Source organism: Eleutherodactylus coqui, chromosome 6, assembly GCF_035609145.1.
Source record: "Eleutherodactylus coqui strain aEleCoq1 chromosome 6, aEleCoq1.hap1, whole genome shotgun sequence".
Taxonomy (NCBI): domain Eukaryota; kingdom Metazoa; phylum Chordata; class Amphibia; order Anura; family Eleutherodactylidae; genus Eleutherodactylus; species Eleutherodactylus coqui.
Genome location: NC_089842.1, coordinates 232,310,871 through 232,333,125, shown reverse-complemented (window position 1 = coordinate 232,333,125; position 22,255 = coordinate 232,310,871). Strand labels below are relative to the sequence as shown.

The 22,255-nt window shown below is 50.1% G+C and overlaps 1 protein-coding gene across 1 annotated transcript; it reads left to right on the top strand.

Annotated features, from left to right (window-relative positions):
* The first annotated feature begins 19,099 nt into the window (after nt 1–19,099).
* Nucleotides 19,100–20,035, top strand: LOC136571884 (olfactory receptor 6E1-like). The gene has a single exon (XM_066572500.1). It carries the CDS (start codon nt 19,100–19,102, stop codon nt 20,033–20,035), a length of 936 nt encoding a protein of 311 aa, XP_066428597.1.
* Nucleotides 20,036–22,255: the final 2,220 nt, after the last annotated feature.

Genomic DNA, 22,255 nt, shown 5'->3' with positions numbered 1-22,255 from the left:
ACTTTATTTAGACAATTATTAGAGATGAGCGAGCACCAAAATGCTCGGGTGCTCGTTGCTCGAGTCGAACTTCCCGCGATGCTCGAGAGTTCATTTCGAGTAACGAACCCCATTGAAGGCAATGGGCGACTCGAGCATTTTTGTATATGATTAGAGATGAGCGAACCTACTCGTTTCGAGTAATTATTCGATCGAGCACCGCGATTTTCGAGTACTTCCGTACTCGGATGAAAAGATTCGGGGGGCGCCGGGGGGCGGGGGGAGGCGTGGCGGAGTGGGGGGTAGCAGCGGGGAACAGGGGGGAGCCCTCTCTCTCTCCCTCCCCCCCCCACTCCCCGCTGCAACCCCCTACTCACCCACGGCGCCCCCCGAATCTTTTCGCCCGAGTAAAATCGCGGTGCTCGGGCAAAAAAGGGGTGTGGCCCAGTAGGTTTGCTCATCTCTATATATGACCCATGCTCCGCTAAGGTTTTCATTTGTGCAAATCTGCAAAACCCAAGAAAGTGATGGAAACGACACAAACGGATAGGGCAGGCGAGGGGCACATGCTGTGCTGCATCTCAGGTTCCTAGGTCTCACTATTAAAGGGGTTGTCCCGCGGCAGCAAGAGGGTCTATACACTTCTGTATGGCCATATTAATGCACTTTGTAATATACATTGTGCATTAATTATGAGCCATACAGAAGTTATAAAAAGTTTTATACTTACCTGCTCCGTTGCTGGCGTCCTCGTCTCCATGGTTTCGGACTAATTTTCGGCCTCTGATGGCCAAATTAGCCGCGCTTGCGCAGTCCGGGTCTTCTGCTTTCTTCAATGGAGCCTCTCGTGCAGGATGCCGGCTCCGTGTAGCTCCACCCCGTCACGTGCCGATTCCAGCCAATCAGGAGGCTGGAATCGGCAATGGACCGCACAGAAGAGCTGCGGTCCACGGAGGGAGCAGACCCCGGCGGCCATCTTCACCGGTAAGTATAGAAGTCACCGGAGCGCGGGGATTCAGGTAAGTGCTCCGGTAAGCTTTCTTTAGGTCCCTGCATCGGGGTTGTCTCGCGCCGAACGGGGGGGAATGAAAAAAAAAAAAAAACGTTTCGGCGCGGGACAACCCCTTTAAGCCACAATAACGGCAAGAGTGCCCCCCCCCCCCCAACAATTTTTACCTCGGACAAACCCTCATTAGCAAGGCACACCTTAGCTAAGCACCACACTACCTCCAACTAAGCACAATCACTGCCTGCGGGTCACACCGCTGCCTCTTCTCCTGGGTTACATGCTGCCCAGCTCCCCCACACGACCCTGCGCCCGCAGCGCACAAAAAAGTGTCCCTGCGCAGCCTTCAGCTGCACTCATGCCACACGCTGGCCTCATAGCTACACCACCCTCATGTCTATTTATAAGTGTGTCTGCCATGACAAGGAACCAGAGGCACACACTGCAGAGGGCCAGGCAGCGACACTCTTCAAAAGGGGCGGGGTGATAGCCCACAATGCTGTTGAGAATCGATGAGAAATTGACGTTTGATCTTCATTCCAATCCTGTGCCACCTCTGTCAGGAGCTGCAAACGTGGGCATGAGTTACATAGCAATGGGGAATCCATGTGCCCACACAGTATTCATTTTGTCTAGGTGTCACATAGCTCAATCGACACCGCAAGGGGAAAGCCGTCAGCGCTCTGCCCCCTACCCAAGTCAGTCAGTGCCTTTGTGCCAGACAGGTCAAACACCGCGATGGGAACTAAATGTTAACCAACAGCATAGGTGGGTCCTAGGCAACCCAAGACATGAACAATAAATAAATCAGAGCGGCCAAACATGGCAGTCTTGCACCGCGCCGACGACATAGGTCTTGGCCCACAGCTTCAGCAATCGTAGGCAGAAAGCAGACTTTCACTGTACCCAGGATATAGGCCTCTGCACAAACCCCCAGCAATTGTGGGCCTACAGCGGACTCCAATGCAAACGTTGGAGTAGCTGTGAACGTCTCATTAGTGCTGTATTGCTCCTCTAGTTTGTCCCAATGCAGTTCCCCGGATAGCTGAGGTAACGTCAGATAAAGTACAGGTGGGCTTTGGCCAACACTGCATACCCTAGTCAGAATGTTTTTTTTTTTAATTAATAGTCACAGGCAGGTACAACTCCGCTATGGGAATTCTGTGTGCAGCCACAGCATGGGTGGCTCCCTGGAACTCACCGATGGTACATAATTAAATCCCATTCAGTGCCCCGGACAGCTGAGCTAACGTGACATAAAATACAGGTGGGCTTCGTCCCACACTGCATGCCCGAGTCAGACTGGGTTTTTTTTTAATTAATAGTCACAGGCAGGTACAACTACCTTATGGGAAGTCTGTGTGGAGTGGACACACAGCATGGGTGGGTCCCGGGAAGCCACCGACGGTACATAAATAAATCCCATTGCAGTCCCCTAGATAGCTAAGGTAACGTCAGATAAAGTACAGGTGGGCTTCGGCCAACATTGCATGCCCCAGTCAAACTGTTTTTTTTTTATAAATAGACACAGGCAGGTGCAACTCCCCTATGGGAAGTCTGTGTGGAGTGGACCCACAGCATGGGTGGCTCCCTGGAACCCACCGGCGGTACATAAATAAATCCCATTGCAGTGCCTCCGTTAAAGCTGAGGTAACGTGAGAAGAAATGCAGGTTGGCTTTGGCCAACACTGCAAGCCCTAGTCAGGCTGGGTTATTTTCATAGTCACAGGTAGGTACAACTCTCCTATGGGAAGTCTGTGTGCACCCACAGCATGAGTGGGTCCCAGGAAGCCACCGATGGTACATAAATAAATCCCATTGCAGTGCCCCTCATAGCTGAGGTAATGTGAGGTGAAATGCAGGTTGGCTTCAGCCCACACTGCATGCCCCAGTCAGTCTGGGTGATTTACATAGTCAGGTCGGTACATTTCCGCTATGGGAAGTCTGTGTGCACCCACAGCAGGGGTGGATCCCAGGAAGCCACCGACGGTACATAAAAATATCCCATTGCAGTGCCTCCGTTAAAGCTGAGGTAATGTGAGAAGAAATGCAGGTTGGCTTTGGCCAACACTGCAAGCCCTAGTCAGGCTGGGTTATTTTCATAGTCACAGGTAGGTAGAACTCTCCTATGGGAAGTCTGTGTGCACCCACAGCATGAGTGGGTCCCAGGAAGCCACCGATGGTACATAAATAAATCCCATTGCAGTGCCCCTCATAGCCGAGGTAATGTGAGGTGAAATGCAGGTTGGCTTCAGCCCACACTGCATGCCCCAGTCAGTCTGGGTGATTTACATAGTCAGGTCGGTACATTTCCGCTATGGGAAGTCTGTGTGCACCCACAGCAGGGGTGGATCCCAGGAAGCCACCGACGGTACATAAAAATATCCCATTGCAGTGCCTCCCTTAAAGCTAAGGTAACGTGAGAAGAAATGGAGGTTGGCTTTGGCCCACACTGCATGCTCCAGTCAGTATGGGTAATTTACATTGTCACAGGTACGTAGAACTCCACTATGGGAAGTCTGTGTGCACACACAGTATGGTTGGCTCCCTGGAACCCACCGACGGCGTGGGTTGAGTGAGTGACAGCATATTAGCCTGCCATGGACAAGTTTGTCCTCCACAGCATTGTCTGGCTGCCGGCATATTTGTAGTGCTTATGGCGGTTGCGCCTGTCCTACTGTGATTTTGCCGATGGCGATTGTGCCTGCCTTGTGGTGATACTGCCTATGGCGACCGTGTCTGCTTTGAAGAGTAAGGGGTATTGGATTTTTGGCTTTTTCTGTGAATTATTCATAACATTGCAGTGCCCCGAATAGCTAAGGTAACGTGAGATAGAATGCAGGTAGGCTTCGGCCCACACTGCAAGCCCTAGTCAGGCTGGGTTATTTTTTTTTTGGGCCATGTACGTTGAACACCGCGATGGGAAAACTTAGTGCACCCATAGTATGCACAGACCCCTGTAATACTCCTGTAGTGAAGGTATAAGCTGACCCCACTAACAGTTATGTTGCAGAAGTATAGGGAGACCCTATTAACACTTCTGTAGTAACAGTATAGACAGACCCCTGTAACATTTCCGTTACAGCAGTATAGGCAGAGCCCAGTATTAGTGGGATTTCAGTAGTAACAGTATAGACAGATAGACAACACCTATGTGGAAAAGCTAGTATTTTCTGAGACAAGAGAGGGGCATTTAATTGCAATGGAAAGGATATTCAAGGTACTGAAAGTCTGCACTCCTCCTCATCTCAAGCTGAAATATGGAAAGGCTTCATTCATATGTTTTCTGTTGTCCATTTCAAAGTGTTAGCAAATAGCAATCCAAGTTTCTGGCTATACCACGCATCTTTCTTAGGAATTACCAAAGATGATCACAAGTAAAGGCCTCATCATCAGTCAGTCCAAAATCATTCAGGGAGTATGTGGTTCTCAGCTGGCCTGTTTCCACCAAGGTTCGGTGCCTGCTGCTACACTGTCCCTTGCCCTGCAGGGATGCTGTGTTCTATAGTCACCTGTATTCCGACCTCACCTGTATGCTTATCTTTGGACTTAGCAGTATAGTTGGTTTTCGGAATGTGGCCAGGATTAAGTGGGCCGTGGCAGGGGGGGGGAGCTTTCTTATTGTGTCGTTTTAGGTGAAATTCTTGGTCCGCCGCCAGATGGACCACTGCGAAAGCATTTGCCAAGAATGTTTTCATTGTTGGTGGAGGAGGAGGGGGGGGGGGATGTTTTTGAGGCAGTACGTGTCCTGTCCACGTGTCTGTGGTTATATGCACCTTCCCAGTAACCGCGTTGGTGAAAAATTGTCGCGACTGTGGACCTAGTAGCGTGGTTTTATTTAGTTGGTTTTGGGAATGTGGCCAGGATTAAGTTGTTGAGTGTGGACCTAGTAGCGTGGTTTTATTTATTTGGTTTTCGAAATGTGGCCAGGATTAAGTTGTGGAGTGTGGACATAGTAGCGCAGTTTTATTTAGTTGGTTTTCAGAATGTGGCCAGGATTAAGTGGGCGGTGGTGGGGGGCTTTCTTATTGTGTTGTTTTAGGTGAAATTCTTGGACTGCCGCCAGGAGGACCACTGCGAAAGCATTTGCCAAGAATGTTTTCATTGTTGGAGGAGGATATGTTTGAGGCAGTACGTGTCCTGTCCACGTGTCCGTGGTTATATGCACCTTCCCAGTAACCGCGTTGGGGAAAAATTGTCGCGACTGTGGACCTAGTAGCGTGGTTTTATTTAGTTGGTTTTGGGAATGTGGCCAGGATTAAGTTGTTGAGTGTGGACCTAGTAGCGTGGTTTTATTTAGTTGGTTTTCGAAATGTGGCCAGGATTAAGTTGTGGAGTGTGGACATAGTAGCACGGTTTTATTTATTTGGTTTTCGGAATGTGGCCAGGATTAAGTGGGCCGTGGTGGGGGGGCGGTGGGGGGGCTTTCTTATTGTGTCGTTTTAGGTGAAATTCTTGGACCGCTGCCAGACGGACCACTGTGAAAGCATTTGCCAAGAATGTTTTCATTGTTGGAGGAGGAGGAGGGGGATGTTTTTGAGGCAGTACGTGTCCCGTCCACGTGTCCGTGGTTATATGCACCTTCCCAGTAACCACATTGGGGAAAAATTGACGCGAGTGTGGACCTAGTAGCACGGCCTCGCCGCCATCATGTCTTTCAGAAGCCTCCATTTCCACAAGCCTGTAACATAGCCGTAGCAGCAGTATGGGCAGAGCCCAGTATTAGTTACATTTCAGTAGTAGCAGTATAGACAGACCCCAGTAACATTTCCGTAGCAGCAGTATGGGCACAGCCCAGTGTTAGTAACATTTCAATAGTAGCAGTATGGACAGGCCCCAGTAACATTTCCGTAGCAGCAGTATAGGCAGAGCAGCACATTAACATTTCCATTGCATTAGTATAGGCAGAGCAGCACATTAAAATTTCCATTGCAGCAGTATAGGAAGAGCACAGTATTTGTAACATTTCAGTAGTAGCAGTATAGACAGGCCCCTGTAACATTTCTATAGCAGCAGTATAGGCAGAGGCCGGTATTAGTAACATTACAGTAGTAACAGTATAGACAAACCAAGGTAACATTTCAGGAGCAGAAGTATCAGCAGACCGAAGTTACATTTCTGTTGCAGAAGTATAGGCAGACCCCTCTAGCATTACTGTGGCAGAAGTATAGGTAGGCAGAACAGAGTTACATTTATGTAGCAAAAGTGTACGCCAACCCCAGACACATTGGTGTACCATGAGCGCAGGCGAAGCCCATAAAAATTACTTGGATTACATTGTAGGCGAGGGCCCAAAAATTGGTGTACCAATAGTACAAATGTATAACAGAAAAATTGCCCATGCCCAACCAAGAGGGCAGGTGAAACCCATTAATCGCTTAGCTTACTGTGGCTTAATTTGTAACTAGGCCTGGAGGCAGCCCAGTTAAAATAAAAATTGGTTCAGGTGGAAGTTTCAATGCTTTAATGAGAATTGAAACATATAAATATTGTTTACAAAAGTTATATGAGCCTTTTGGGCCACCGAAAAATTGCCCGTTCGGGGTGATTACATGAGGTTTCAGGAGGATGAGCAGGAGGAGGAGCACGAATATCATACACAGATTGACAAAGGTAAAGGTCCCCATTTTTTACGGTGATAGAGAACAATGCTTGCATCCTCGGTTGCAGCGAAAATAATCTTTAGGTACCGCTGCTGTCCGCTGCTGGAGAAGAGAAGTCTGGGGAAATCCAGGCTTTGTTCATCTTTATTAGTGTAAGCCTGTCGGCATGGTCAGTTGACAGGCGGGTACGTTTATCCATAATGATTCCCCCAGCTGCACTAAACAGCCTCTCTGACAAGACGCTAGCGGCAGGGCAAGCAAGCACCTCCAGGGCATACAGCGCGAGTTCGTGCCACGTGTGCAGATTTGACACCCAGTAGTTGTACGGAGCAGAGGCTTCACAGAGGACGGTCGTATGATCACCTACGTACTCCCTCACCATCCTTTTACAGTGCTCCCGCCGACTCAGCCTTGAGTGGGAGTGGTGACACAGTCTTACTGGGGAGCCATAAAGCTGGCAAAGGCCTTGGACAGTGTTCCCCTGCCTGCGCTGAACATGCTACCTGATCTCCGCGCCTCCCCTGAAACTTGGCCCTCGGAACTGCGCCTTCTGCCACTAGCGCTGTCGGATGGTAAGTTTACCATCAGTTTGTCCTCCAGGGCCCTGTGGTATTGCATCACTCTCGAACCCCTTTCCTCTTCGGGAATGAGAGTGGAAAGGTTCTCCTTTACCGTGGGTCGAGCAGTGTGTACATCCAGTAATCCGTAGTGGCCAGAATGCGTCTAACGCGAGCGTCACGAGAAAGGCATCCTAGCATGAAGTCAGCCATGTGTGCCAGCGCACCTGTACGCAACATATGGCTGTCCTCACTAGGAAGATCACTTTCAGGATCCTCCTCCTCCTCCACAGGCCATACACGTTGAATGGATGAGAGGCAAGCAGCATGGGTACCCTCTGCAGTGGGCCCAGCTGTCTCTTCCCCCTCCTCTTCCTCAGGTTCCTCCTCCTCAACGCGCTGAGATATAGACATGAGGGTGCTCTGACTATCCAGCGACATACTGTCTTCCCCCGCCCCCGTTTCCGACCGCAAAGCTTCAGCCTTTATGCTTTGCAGGGAACTTCTCAACAGGCATAGCAGAGGAATGGTGACGGTAATGATTGCAGCATCGCCGCTCACCATCTGGGTAGACTCCTCAAAGTTTCCAAGTACCTGGCAGATATCTGTCATCCAGGCCCACTCCTCTGTAAAGAGTTGAGGAGGCTGACTCCCACTACGCTGCCCATGTTGGTGTTGGTATTCCACTATAGCTCTACGCTGCTCATACAGCCTAGCCAACATGTGGAGCGTAGAGTTCCACTATGTGGGCACGTCGCAAAGCAGTCGGTGCACTGGCAGATTAAACCGATGTTGCAGGGTCCGCAGGGTGGCAGCGTCCGTGTTGGTCTTGTGGAAATATGCGCTGACACGGCGCACCTTGCCGAGGAGGTCTGACAAGCGTGGGTAGCCTTTCAGAAAGCGCTGAACCACCAAATTAAAGACGTGGGCCAGGCATGGCACATGTGTGAGGCTGCCGAGCTGCAGAGCCGCCACCAGGTTACGGCCGTTGTCACACACGACTATGCCCAGTTGGAGGCTCAGTGGCGAAAGCCAGCGGTCGGTCTGCTCTGTCAGACCATGCAACAGTTTGTGTGCCGTGTGTCTCTTCTCTCCTAAGCTGAGTAGATTCAGCACGGCCTGCTGACGCTTGCCCACCGCTGCGCTGCCGCGCCACACCGACTGCTGGTGACGTGCTGCTGCTGACACATCTTGATTGCGAGGCAGAGGTTGCATAGGAGGAGGAGGAGGCGGGTGGTTTAGTGGAGGAAGCATACACCGCCGCAGATACCACCACCGATCTGGGGCCCGCAATTCTGGGGGTGGGTAGGACGTGAGCAGTCCCAGGCTCTGACTCGGTCCAAGCTAAATTCACCCAATGTGCCATCAAGGAGATATAGTGGCCCTGCCCGCCTGTGCTTGTCCACGTGTCCATTGTTAAGTGGACCTTGCCAGTAACCGCATTGGTGAGGGCGCGTACAATGTTGCGGGAGACGTGGTCGTGCAGGGCTGGGATGGCACACCGTGAAAAATAGTGGCGACTGGGGACAGAGTAGCGCGGGGCCGCTGCCATCATGTTTTTAAAAGCCTCAGTTTCCACAAGCCTGTACAGGAGCATCTCCAGGCTGATAAATTTGGCTATGTGGACATTTAAAGATTGAGCGTGCGGGTGCGTGGCGGCGTATTTGCCCTTTCGCTCCAACGCTTGCGCTAGCGACAGCTGGATGCTGCGCTGAGAGACATTGCTGGATGGGGCAGAGGACAGCGGAGGTGAGGGTGTGGGTCCAGGCTGGGAGACGCTCGTGCCTGTCTTGTGAGAGGTGGGTTGGAACTCAGTGTCAGGTTTGGGCCCAGGGGGAGAGGTAGTGGTGCAAACCGGAGGCGGTGAACGGCCTTCATCCCACCTTGCGGGGTGCTTGGCCATCACATGCCTGCGCATGCTGGTGGTGGTGAGGCTGGTGGTGGTGGCTCCCCGGCTTATCTTGGTGCAACAAAGGTTGCACAGCACTGTTCTTCGGTCGTCCGCGGTCTCAGTGAAAAAGTGCCACACCTTGGAGCACCTTGGCCTCTGCAGGGTGTCTTGGCGTGAGTGGGTGCTTTGGGAAACAGCTGGTGGATTATTCGCTCTGGCCCTGCCTCTACCCCTGGCCACCCCACTGCCTTTTCCAACCTGTCCTGCGGCTGCAATTGTCTCCTCCTCTGAAGACCTGTCCTCAGTTGGCTTATCACACCAGGTGGGGTCAGTCACCTCATCGTCCAGCGGCTCTTCCTCCGAATCCTCTGTGCGCTCCTCCCTCGGACTTACTGCCCTTACTACTGCCTCACTGATAGACAACTGTGTCTCATTGTCATCGTCCTCCTTACTCACTGAAAGCTCTTGCCGACAGTTGCCGGAAGTCCCCAGCCTCATCCCCCGGGAACTTTCCAAATGTTGGGCATCGGTCACGACAAACTCCTCCGGTGGGAGAGGAACCATTGTTGCCCAATCTGGACAGGGGCCCGAGAACAGTTCCTGGGAGTCTGCCTGCTCCTCAGAATGTGTCATTTTCATGGAGTGAGGAGGCTGGGAGGAAGGAGGAGCAGCAGCCAGAGGATTCAGAGTTGCAGCAGTGGACGGCGTAGAAGACTGGGTGGTCGATAGATTGCTGGATGCACTTTCTGCCATTCACGACAGGACCTGCTCACATTGGTCGCTTTTTAATAAAGGTCTACCACATGGACCCAAAAATTGTGATATGAAGCTGCTGACCCCAGAAACTTTCCTCTCTCCTAATCCCGCAGCAGCCGGCTGCGATTCACCTGGACCAGGAACTGGGCCTATGCCCTCACCCTGACTTGGGCCTCCGCGTCCTCGACCGCGTCCACGTCCTCTACCCCTACTCCTACCCCTCAGCATGGTGGATTAAGAATCAAGCAGACACTGAGCGGTGTAAAAATTTTTGTGAATTATTGCCGCGCAGTTGGTGGCTGCCAGCGGTTTTAAAATGCAAAATGAAGCCAGAGATAAATTATAAGGAAGGATGCAAGCAGGACTAGCTGTGCAATATGCAACTGTGATGCACCGCAAGTCCCACAGGCCACGCAGTCAAATGCACTGGGTCACAGGTAGCCATAAAAAGGATTTATTTTTTAATATCTGTTTTTTTCAATGCAATGCAGGCTATACAGTGTGTATTGGACTTTCCCTCTATGAGTGTCTGTCACTGTGCACTGTGCAGGCAGCTGTCGGGTAACACAGAGCGATGTAAAAATTTATGGCTTCTTTGTGTGCACTTGGAGGCAGACACCGCTTACGTTACACTAACTGCACCCAGAAAAAAATTTAACTGAAGGCTGCACGCAGGCCTTGCTGTGCAATACTGAGGTACTACAACTCCCAGCAACCACGGAGTTAAATGCACACGGTCACTGGTAGCCCTAAGAAGGACCATTGGGGTTGTTGTAGACAGGATTCCACACTATCACTGTCCCTGCCTCACCAATACTTCCCCTATACTACGTAGTACAGACTGCAGCCTGAGAACGCTATAGCTGTAATGGGGCTGCACGCCCGATATACAAAAAAAGAAAAGTGCAAAACTGCTCCCAGCAGCCACAACAGTAGTGCACTAGGTGAGCTGTGGCCCTAAGGAGGTCCGTTGAGGTTCGTGTAGACACTAACACTCTCCCTATAGCAGCAGCAGCACTCTTGCTAATCTCTGCCAGCGTGCGTCTGTGGCAAGCCGCGGGCGGCCCCACTTTATATACTCGGTGGTCACTTGATCTCGCCAGCCACTCACTGCAGGGGGGTGGGATAGGGCTGGGACGTCACAGAAGGAAGTTGTAATGCCTTCCCTGCATGTCTATTGGCCAGAAAATTGCGCAAATCTTTCAGGGAAGGAAATGGAAGTGACTCGAACACCGCGTGGTGCTTGTGCCGAGTAACGAGCATCTCGAGTACCCTAATACTCGAACGAGCATCAAGCTCGGACGAGTACGGTCGCTCATCTCTAAAAATTATGTATTACTAAAAAGTTAATGTGTTATGGAAAAATTCTTATAACCGCTCCTGAATAGCTATGATCAGTTATTGGAATATTCGGGTTGGGAGTGACAGACCTAAGTTTTCAAAAATAATCACGAATCAGGATGACCCAATCTTAATTCCCATTAAGGTCAGTGGCAGTAAAATTGGTTTCACTAATTTGACCTCCTGTAGGTTTAAATCTAATCATGGGCAACATCTGCATTGACTGACAAAATCCATACAGATGCTGCCCTTGGTCAGAAAGGAACTACAAGGCTAGCACTGCAAGTCAGCAGTGCTAACAACTGAGCCACCACACTTGTTCTCTCATGTCTAGAACAAGAAGAATAAACACAAAGAACATAAAAACTCCATACATATGTCAGATTTGAATGTAGAACATCAGCACTGCAAGGCAAGAGTGCTAAGGACTGCTTGTTCTTCCTTCTTTCTCTTTCTTCTTTCTTTTCTTTGTACTCCAGAGACAAAGAGAAGAAGAATGAGACATAGAAGAATTAGGAGAAGGAGATGATGACTGTCTTCTCTTCTCTCTTCCACCTCCAAGAAGCTTTGGGGCTCAGGGTCTAGCACTGTTGCTTTGTAGAGCTGGGCTTCTAGGTTCCCGTCTGACTTAGGGCAATAAGTGCATGGAGTTTGTATGTTTTCTTTGTGTTTATTCTCCTCCTGCTCTGGAAAAAAAGGGGAAGGAACAAAGAAGAAGTGTGGTGACTCAATTTTTAGCACTGTTGCTTTACAGAGCTGGAATTCTATGTGCAAATCTGGCCAAGGGAAAAATCTGTATACAGTTTTTGTGTTCTCTTTGTGTTTATTCTTCTTATTCTTCTCTTCCTCCTAAAACGAAAGAACAAGTATAGTAGCTCATTGGTTACCACTAGAGATGAGCGAGCACCAAAATGCTCGGGTGCTCGTTACTCGGGACGAAATTATCGCGATGCTCGAGGGTTCGTTTCGAGTAACGAACCCCATTGAAGTCAATGGGCGACCCGAGCATTTTTGTATATCGCCGATGCTCGCTAAGGTTTTCATTTGTGAAAATCTGGGCAATTCAAGAAAGTGATGGGAACGACACAGCAACAGATAGGGCAGGCGAGGGGCTACATATTGGACTGCATCTCAAGTTCCCAGGTCCCATTATTAAGCCACAATAGCGGCAAAAGTGGGCCCCCCCCCCTCCCAACAACTTTTACTTCTGAAAAGCCCTCATTAGCAATGCATACCTTAGCTCAGCACCACACTACCTCCAACAAAGCACAATCACTGCCTGCATGACACTCCGCTGCCACTTCTCCTGGGTTACATGCTGCCCCCCCCCGCGCGCACGACCCAGTGTCCACAGCGCACACCAAAGTGTCCCTGCGCAGCCTTCAGCTGCACTCATGCCACACGCTGGCCTCATAGCCACACCACCCTCATGTCTATTTATAAGTGCGTCTGCCATGAGGAGGAACCGCAGGCACACACTGCAGAGGGTTGGCATGGCTAGGCAGCGACCCTCTTTAAAAGGGGCAGGGCGATAGCCCACAATGCTGTACAGAAGCAATGAGAAATATAATCCTGTGCCACCACCATCAGGAGCTGCACACGTGGGCATAGCAATGGGGAACCTATGTGCCACACACTATTCATTCTGTCAAGGAGTCTGCATGCCCCAGTCAGACCGCGGTTTTTTGTAAATAGTCACAGGCAGGTACAACTCCGCAATGGGAATTCCGTGTGCACCCACAGCATGGGTGGCTCCCTGGAACCCACCGGCTGTACATAAATATATCCCATTGCAGTGCCCATCACAGCTGAGGTAATGTCCGATTAAAAGCAGGTGGGCTTCAGCCCACACTGCATGCCCCAGTCACACTGGGGTTCTTTAGAAGTGGACACATGCAGTTACAACTCCCTGTGGACCCACAGCATGGGTGGCTCCCTGGAACCCACCGGCGGTACATAAATATATCCCATTGCAGTGCCCAGCACAGCTGATGTAACGTCAGCTTAAATGCAGGTGGGCAAAAAATTAATTGGATTACACTGTAGGCGAGGGCCCCAAAAAATTGGTGTACCAACAGTACTAGTGTACCTCAGAAAAATTGCCCATGCCCAACCAAGAGGGCAGGTGAAACCCATTAATCGCTTTGGGTAATGTGGCTTAATTTGTAACTAGGCCTGGAGGCAGCCCAGTTAAAATAAAAATTGGTTCAGGTGCAAGTTTCAACGCTTTAATGATCATTGAAACGTATAAAAATTGTTTACAAAAATTATATGACTGAACCTTGTGGGCCTAAGAAAAATTGCCCGTTCGGCGTCATTACGTGAGGTTTCAGGAGGAGGAGCAGGAGGAGGAGGAGGAATATTATACACAGATTGATGAAGCTAAAAGGTCCACGTTTTTGATGGTGATAGAGAACAATGCTTCCATCCGCGGGTGCAGCCTACGTATTGTTTAGGTATCGCTGCTGTCCGCTGGTGGAGAAGAGAAGTCTGGTGAAATCCAGGCTTTGTTCACCTTGATGAGTGTAAGCCTGTCGGCACTGTCGGTTGACAGGCGGGTACGCTTATCTGTGATGATTCCCCCAGCCACACTAAACACCCTCTCTGACAAGACGCTAGCCGCAGGACAAGCAAGCACCTCCAGGGCATACAGCACGAGTTCAGGCCACGTGTCCAGCTTCGACACCCAGTAGTTGTAGGGGGCAGAGGCATCACGGAGGACGGTCGTGCGATCAGCTACGTACTCCCTCACTATCCCTTTACAGTGCTCCCGCCGACTCAGCCTTGACTGGGGAGCGGTGACACAGTCTTGCTGGGGAGCCAGAAAGCTGTCAAAGGCCTTAGAGAGTATTCCCCTGCCTGTGCTGTACATGCTGCCTGATCTCTGCGCCTCCCCTGCTACCTGGCCCTCGGAACTGCTCCTTCGGCCACTAGCGCTGTCGGATGGCAATTTTACCATCAGTTTGTCCGCCAGTGTCCTGTGGTATAGCATCACTCTCGAACCCCTTTCCTCTTCGGGTATGACAGTGGAAAGGTTCTCCTTATACCACGGGTCGAGCAGTATGTACACCCAGTAATCCGTAGTGGCCAGAATGCGTCTAAGGTTAGGGTCACGAGAAAGGCATCCTAACATGAAGTCAGCCATGTGTGCTAGGGTACCTGTACGCAACACATGGCTGTCCTCAGTAGGAAGATCACTTTCAGGATCCTCCTCCTCCTCCTTCTCAGGCCATACACGCTGAAAGGATGACAGGCAAGCAGCATGGGTACCCTCAGCATTGGGCCAAGCTGTCTCTTCCCCCTCCTCCTCATCCTCCTCCTCCTCCTCAACGCGCTGAGATATAGACAGGAGGGTGCTCTGACTATCCAGCGACATACTGTCTTCCCCCGCCTCCGTTTCCGAGCGCAAAAGCGTCTGCCTTTATGCTTTGCAGGTAACTTCTCAAGAGGCATAGCAGAGGAATGGTGACGCTAATGATTGCAGCATCGCCGCTCACCATCTGGGTAGACTCCTCAAAGTTTCCAAGGACCTGGCAGATGTCTGCCAACCAGGCCCACTCTTCTGTAAAGAATTGAGGAGGCTGACTCCCACTGCGCCGCCCATGTTGGAGTTGGTATTCCACTATAGCTCTACACTGCTCATAGAGCCTGGCCAACATGTGGAGCGTAGAGTCCCACCGTGTGGGCACGTCGCACAGCAGTCGGTGCACTGGCAGATGAAACCGATGTTGCAGGGTGCGCAGGGTGGCAGCGTCCGTGTGGGACTTGTGGAAATGTGCGCAGAGTCGGCTCACCTTTCCGAGCAGGTCTGACAAGCGTGGGTAGCTTTTCAGAAAGCGCTGAACCACCAAATTAAAGACGTGGGCCAGGCATGGCACGTGCGTGAGGCTGCCGAGCTGCAGAGCCGCCTCCAGGTTACGGCCGTTGTCACACACGAACATCCCCGGTTGGAGGCTCAGCGGCGCAAGCCAGCGGTCGGTCTGCTCTGTCAGACCCTGCAGCAGTTCCTGGGCCGTGTGCCTCTTCTCTCCTAAGCTGAGTAGTTTCAGCACCGCCTGCTGACGCTTGCCCACCGCTGTGCTGCCACACCGCGCGACACCGACTGCTGGCGACGTGCTGCTGACACATCTTGATTGCGAGACAGAGGTTGCGTAGGAGGAGGAGGAGGAGGGTGGTTTAGTGGAGGAAGCATACACCGCCGCAGATACCACCACCGAGCTGGGGCCTGCAATTCTGGGGATGGGTAGGACGTGAGCGGTCCCAGGCTCTGACTCTGTCCCAGCCTCCACTAAATTCACCCAATGTGCCGTCAGGGAGATATAGTGGCCCTGCCCGCCTGTGCTTGTCCACGTGTCCGTTGTTAAGTGGACCTTGGCAGTAACCGCGTTGGTGAGGGCGCGTACAATGTTGCGGGAGACGTGGTCGTGCAGGGCTGGGACGGCACATCGGGAAAAGTAGTGGCGACTGGGAACTGAGTAGCGCGGGGCCGCCGCCGCCATCATACCTTTGAAAGCCTCTGTTTCCACAACCCTATACGGCAGCATCTCCAGGCTGATAAATTTGGCTATGTGCACGTTTAACGCTTAAGCATGCGGGTGCGTGGCGGCGTACTTGCGCTTGCGCTCCAACCCTTGCGCTAGCGACGGCTGGACGGTGCGCTGAGAGACATTGGTGGATGGGGCCGAGCACAGCGGAGGTGAGGGTGTGGGTGCAGGCCAAGAGACGGTAGTGCCTGTTTCCTGAGAGGGGGGTTGGATCTCAGTGGTAGGTTGGGGCACAGGGGGAGAGGCAGCGGTGCAAACCGGAGGCGGTGAACGGCCTTCATCCCACCTTGTGGGGTGCTTGGCCTTCATATGTCTGCGCATGCTGGTGGTGGTGGCTCCCCGGCTGATCTTGGCGCGACAAATGTTGCACACCACTGTTCGTCGGTCGTCTGCACTCTCAGTGAAAAACTGCCAGACCTTTGAGCACCTCGGCCTCTGCAGGGTGGCATGGCGCGAGGGGGCGCTTTGGGAAACAGTTGGTGGATTATTCGGTCTGGCCCTGCCTCTACCCCTGGCCACCGCACTGCCTCTTCCAACCTGCCCTGCTGCTGCACTTACCTCCCCCTCTGAAGACCTGTCCTCAGTAGGCGTAGCAAACCAGGTGGGGTCAGTCACCTCATCGTCCTGCTGCTCTTCCTCCGAATCCTCTGTGCGCTCCTCCCTCGGACTTACTCCAATTACTACTACCTGAGTGATAGACAACTGTGTCTCATTGTCATCGTCCTCCTCACCCACTGAAAGCTCTTGAGACAGTTCCCAGCCTCATCCCCCGGACCCCGGGAACTTTCCAAAGGTTGGGCATCGGTAACGACAAACTCCTCCGGTGGGAGAGGAAGCATTGCTGGCCATTCTGTGCAGGGGCCCGAGAACAGTTCCTGGGAGTCTGCCTGCTCCTCAGAATGTGTCATTGTAATGGAGTGAGGAGGCTGGGAGGAAGGAGGAGCAGCAGCCAGAGGATTCAGAGTTGCAGCAGTGAACGGCGCAGAACTCTGGGTGGTCGATAGATTGCTGGATGCACTTTCTGCCATCCACGACAGGACCTGCTCACACTGCTCATTTTCTAATAAAGGTCTACCGCGTGGACCCATTAATTGTGAGATGAATGTGGGGACGCCAGAAACGTGCCTCTCTCCTAATCCCGCAGCAGTCGGCTGCGATACACCTGGATCAGGAGCTCGGCCTGTGCCCACACCCTGACTTGGTCCTCCGCGTTCTCGCCCGCGTCCACGTCCTCTAGGCCTACCCCTACCCCTCAGCATGGTGTATTATCAGTAATGCAGAAACAGAACGCTGTAATTAAATGTGCCGCTTATTGGCCTGTGGTTGGAGGCTGACTTCGCTTACGGAACGCACAGCAGAGCCAGGAAAGAAGTTTGCGCAAGCCTGTAGTGAGACGTGGGTGCATATGACTGAGCTAGTGGAATTCACAGCGCAGAAGCAGTCAAGTGTCCAAAGGCCACTAGTAGGCCTTAAGTATTTTGCTTCTATTTTTTTAAAGGCTGAGCTGAGACAGCAGACTGTTACTGTAGGCAGCGTATATGTGTATACTGTTTCCCTCTGGACGGGATGACGGCGGTGATGTAACGGGCAATGCAGAGCCAGGAAACAATTTTGCGCAAGCCTGCTGTAACACTTAGCTGTTAATTAGGACTACTACCCCCAGCAGACACGCAGTACACTCAAGACGGTCACAGGCAGACCAAATATAGTATTTTTCCCAAATTTGTTTGAAAAAGCCCACTGCCTATATAGACAGTATATCTCTTTCACCTTTCCCACTGTCCCTGCCTCACCAGTACTGGCCCTTGGCCTCCGCGTCCTCGGCCGCGTCCACGTCCTCTAGGCCTACCCCTACCCCTCAGCATGGTGTATTACCAGTAGTGCAGAAACAGAACGCTGTAATTAAATGTGCCGCTTATTGGCCTGTGGTTGGAGGCTGACTTCGCTTACGGAATGCACAGCAGAGGCAGGAAAGAATTTTGCGCAAGCCTGCTGTAACACTTAGCTGGCTGCGTATGAATTAGGACAACTACCCCCAGCAGAGACCCAGTACACTTGTGGACAGGAATACAGCGGTGATGTAAGAGGCAACACAGAGGCAGGAAAGAATTTTGTGCAAGCCTGCTGTAACACTTAGCTGGCTGCGTATGAATTAGGACAACCATCCCCAGCAGAGACCCAGTACACTTGTGGACAGGAATACAGCGGTGATGTAAGAGGCAACACAGAGGCAGGAAATAATTTTGCGCAAGCCTGCTGTAACACTTAGCTGGCTGCGTATGAATTAGGACAACTACCCCCAGCAGAGACCCAGTACACTGAAGACGGTCACAGGCAGCCCAAATAGATTTTTTTTCACAAATGTTTTTGGAAAGGCCCACTGCCTATATACACTAAATATGTCTTCTGTCCCTGCCTCACCACTACTGGCCCTGGACAATGTAAAATTACTGCAGGACGCAAAAAAAAAAAAAGTACAACACTGCAAAAAGCAGCCTCCACACTACTGCACACGGTTAGATGTGGCCCTAAGAAGGACTGTTGGGCTCTTGAAGCCTAAAATAACTCCTAACGTTCTCCCTATAGCAGCTCCGCCATCAGCAGCACTTTCCCTGAGCTATGTCAGAATGCATCTGTGGCGAGCCGCGGGAGGGGCCGATTTTTATACTCGGGTGACACCTGATCTCGCCAGCCACTCACTGCAGGGGGGTGGTATAGGGCTTGAACGTCACAGGCGGAAGTTGTAATGCCTTCCCTGTCTTTCTATTGGCCAGAAAAGCGTGCTAACGTCTCAGAGATGAAAGGGAAAGTAACTCGAACATCGCGTGGTGCTCGCCTCTAGTAACGAGCATCTCGAACACGCTAATACTCGAACGAGTATCAAGCTCGGACGAGTACGTTCGCTCATCTCTAGTTACCACTACTGCCTTGCAGTGCTGGAGTTCTAGGTTCAAATCTGACCAAGGGTAACATCTGTATAGAGTTTTTCATAGTCCTTGATGAAATTTGAATCTTGGACCCCTGCACTGCAAGGCAATAATGCTATCTACTGAACTGCATTGATTAAAGAGGCACTTCAACCTAAATTTTTCTTAAAAATTTGGTTTTGCTAATCCAATTTTGCAAAAATTAAGCCCGATTTTATTGCCTAGACGATCAAAATAAGAAACACTACTCCAGATTATCCATCTGATGAATCAGCTTGATAAATTTTACAGCTTGTGGTGAAAGCAAGATTGGAAAACATTGGTTCAGTAGTAGAAAAAGCGAATACAGTAGATTAAGGAGACCGGAAGAGGACTCAAGGATCTTCTTCACCTTGCCTATTGTTAAAATCTTGACTATACAAGAATTTGGACTTCACATTGTGGCACTAACTACCTATAAAAACCTAGCTGTGTGTTTGTTTTTTTTAACTCACAATGCAAGATATGAACAAAACTACAGTGGTAGAGTTTGTACTTGTAGGATTTTCAGATTTTCATACATTTCAAAAGTTTCTCTTCTGTGCTGTTCTTCTGGCCTATATTGTTTGTGTTCTTGGAAACATCACTATTATTCTTTTAGTTAGAACTCAGTCATCTCTTCATACTCCAATGTATTTTTTCATCAGCACATTTACAGTTTTGGAAATCATGTTTGTTTCTGTAACTGTCCCAAAACTGTTGGCTATTCTCATCCAGACCAAGAGGACCATCTCATTTTCTGGTTGCTTCATGCAGTTGTATGCCTTCAATGCCCTAGGAGAGACAGAGTGCTTCCTGCTTTCTTTGATGGTCTTTGATCGTTATCTAGCCATTAACAGTCCATTACAATACTCAACCATAATGAATAGTCGATTCTGTTATGAGTTGGCTGTCTTGCCATGGTTATTTGGTTTTATCATATCTTCATTTCCTACAGTTGTGACCTTTCTTTTGGAATTCTGTGGCCCAAACAAGATCAACCATTTCTTCTGTGACCTGGCACCATTGCAAAATCTAGCATGCTTTAACCCATTTGTTAGCAATATTACAACAATTGCAGCAGCATTTGTATCAATAGTTTCACCTTTTTTTGCTATAATTGGGTTCTATATTCATATCATATATACTGTGTTTAAGATTAAAAGTAAGGAAGGTAAATTGAAAGCTTTTTCAACATGCTCGTCCCATCTAATAGTAGTGTCTCTATTTTACGGCTCCGCTATTATTGTATATCTGAAGCCTAAAGGCAGTCACTATGACAAGTTCCTTGCTCTCACATACACTGTGGTTACACCACTTCTAAACCCATTTATTTACACTTTTAGAAATAGAGAGGTAAAGAATGCCTTTAAAAAAGTGACAAGACACATTGTAATCTCATCTCAATGTTAACAAACTGCACCAGCATATGTAAAGCATATCTGTCATTTCTAATGACTTTGCAAAATAAAATGTGTGCGCACACTATTGTTGGCCACTGTATAACTTGTATCCTGCATGTTTCCCCCTGTTTAGGTTCCATATTAGAGATGAGCGAGCACCAAAATGCTCGAGTGCTCGTTACTCGAGTCGAACTTTCAGTGATGCTCGAGAGTTCGTTTCGAGTAACGAACCCCATTGAAGTCAATGGGCGACTCGAGCATTTTTGTATATCGCCGATGATCGCTAAGGTTTTCATTTGTGAAAACCTGGGAAATTCAAGAAAGTGATGGGAACGACACAGAAACGGATAGGGCAGGCGAGGGGCTACATGTTGGGCTGCATCTCAAGTTCCCAGGTCCCACTATTAAGCCACAATAGTGGCAAGAGTGAGACCCCCCCCCCCCGCACTGTCAGCGTAAAGATAGTTCTACTCTGCCACAGCTGTAACAGCTGTGGCAGAGAAGAACGATATTAGCCCATTGAATTCAATAGAGCCGGCAATACAGCCGGCTCCATTGAAAGCAATGGGCTGCCGGCGATCGCGGGATGAATTGTCGGAAAGGGCTTAAATATATAAGCCCTTCCCTGCAATTCAACCAGAAATGTGTAAAAATAAAAAAATATATATATACTCACGTGATCCCGGCAGACGGAGTTCAGCGCGGCCGGCTGCAGTCCTCCTGAACTGCTCTGAACAGCTGTGAGTAGTATTCAGCAGCCGGGGATTTAAAATCCCCGCCTGCTGAATGAGCTGCCTCTGATTGGTCACAGCCTGACCAATCAGAGGCAGATCTCACTCACACCCATTCATGAATTCATGAATGGGTGAGTGAGTGCTGCCTCTGATTGGCTCAGGGGCAGCTCTCAGCTGAATGACATTTATATATTTAAGCCCTTCCCGACAATTCATCCCGCGATCGCCGGCAGCCCATTGCTTTCAATGGAGCTGGCTGTATTGCTGGCTCCATTGAATTCAATGGGCTAACATCGTTCTGCCGGGACAAGGTGAGTATATATTTTTTTTATTTTTACACATTTCTGGATGAATTGCAGGGAAGGGCTTATATATTTAAGCCCTTCCCGACAATTCATCCCGCGATCGCCGGCAGCCCATTGCTTTCTATGGAGCCGGCTGTATTGCCGGCACCATTAAATTCAATGGTCAGTGCTCGTTTAATCGAGACGAGTACCGCGTGGTGCTCGTCTCGAGTAACGAGCATCTCGAGCACCCTAATACTCGAACGAGCATCAAGCTCGGACGAGTATGCTCGCTCATCTCTATTCCATATCTAATTCTGTTTTCCTTCAGTTGATAGGTGTCGACCAGCCACTATGCTGTTCCCCATATACAATACACACAGAGAAGAGAAGATCCTACTCCCTATACCTATCTCTCATATATGGATTTAGCACAATAGAGGACATTATACAAAAAGCTAAGCAATGCAGATGTGATTCCAAAAGCTGTGATGCAGTGAAATACTTACTAGTAGCTAGGGCAACGTCTCCATGTGAGATTCTCTGCTCCACTCTCTTAGGGCAAAGTCGCCTATGTGGGCAAAAAAAGCCCTATGTAGTGTTCACATGTCCTTCTTTTACAGGCACAAAATACTTGCACCTGCAAAAGATAGGACATGCGTGCAATGGCAAGCTCCATGCTGCACATAAAGTATCCCTGCGGAGAGTCCCCTCATCACTGAACACTGTGACAGCACTGTCAGTGTTCAGTGGCAAGGGGACATCCCGTGGGGATGAAGGAATACAGCTGTGGCAGAGGATTGCGATCTCCTCCCATTGCTTTAAATAGGGCCAGCACTGCAGCCGGACCCCTTGAAAACAATGGGATGCAGGCAACCATCGCAGTGATTTTCGTGGAAGGGCTTGAAATATAAGCCCTTCCCTGAAAATCATCCCCAGCTGGTGTAAAAAAAAAAATCTATCTAACTATCTATATATATAAAACCTTCTGCCATTGTCCGGGCTCCAGCGTGTCTTGTCGCTTGGTCCCTGGTCTAAAGCACTTTCTGCTGGCCAGGGATTTAAAAATCTCTGCCTCCAGAAAGTACTAGTCTGATTGCTGAGTGCTCAGCCAATCATAGGCAGCGCTCAGCCATTCAATGAATGACAGCTGAGCGCTGCATGTGATTGGTTACAGCGCTCATCCAATCAGAGGCAGTGCTCAGCCATTCA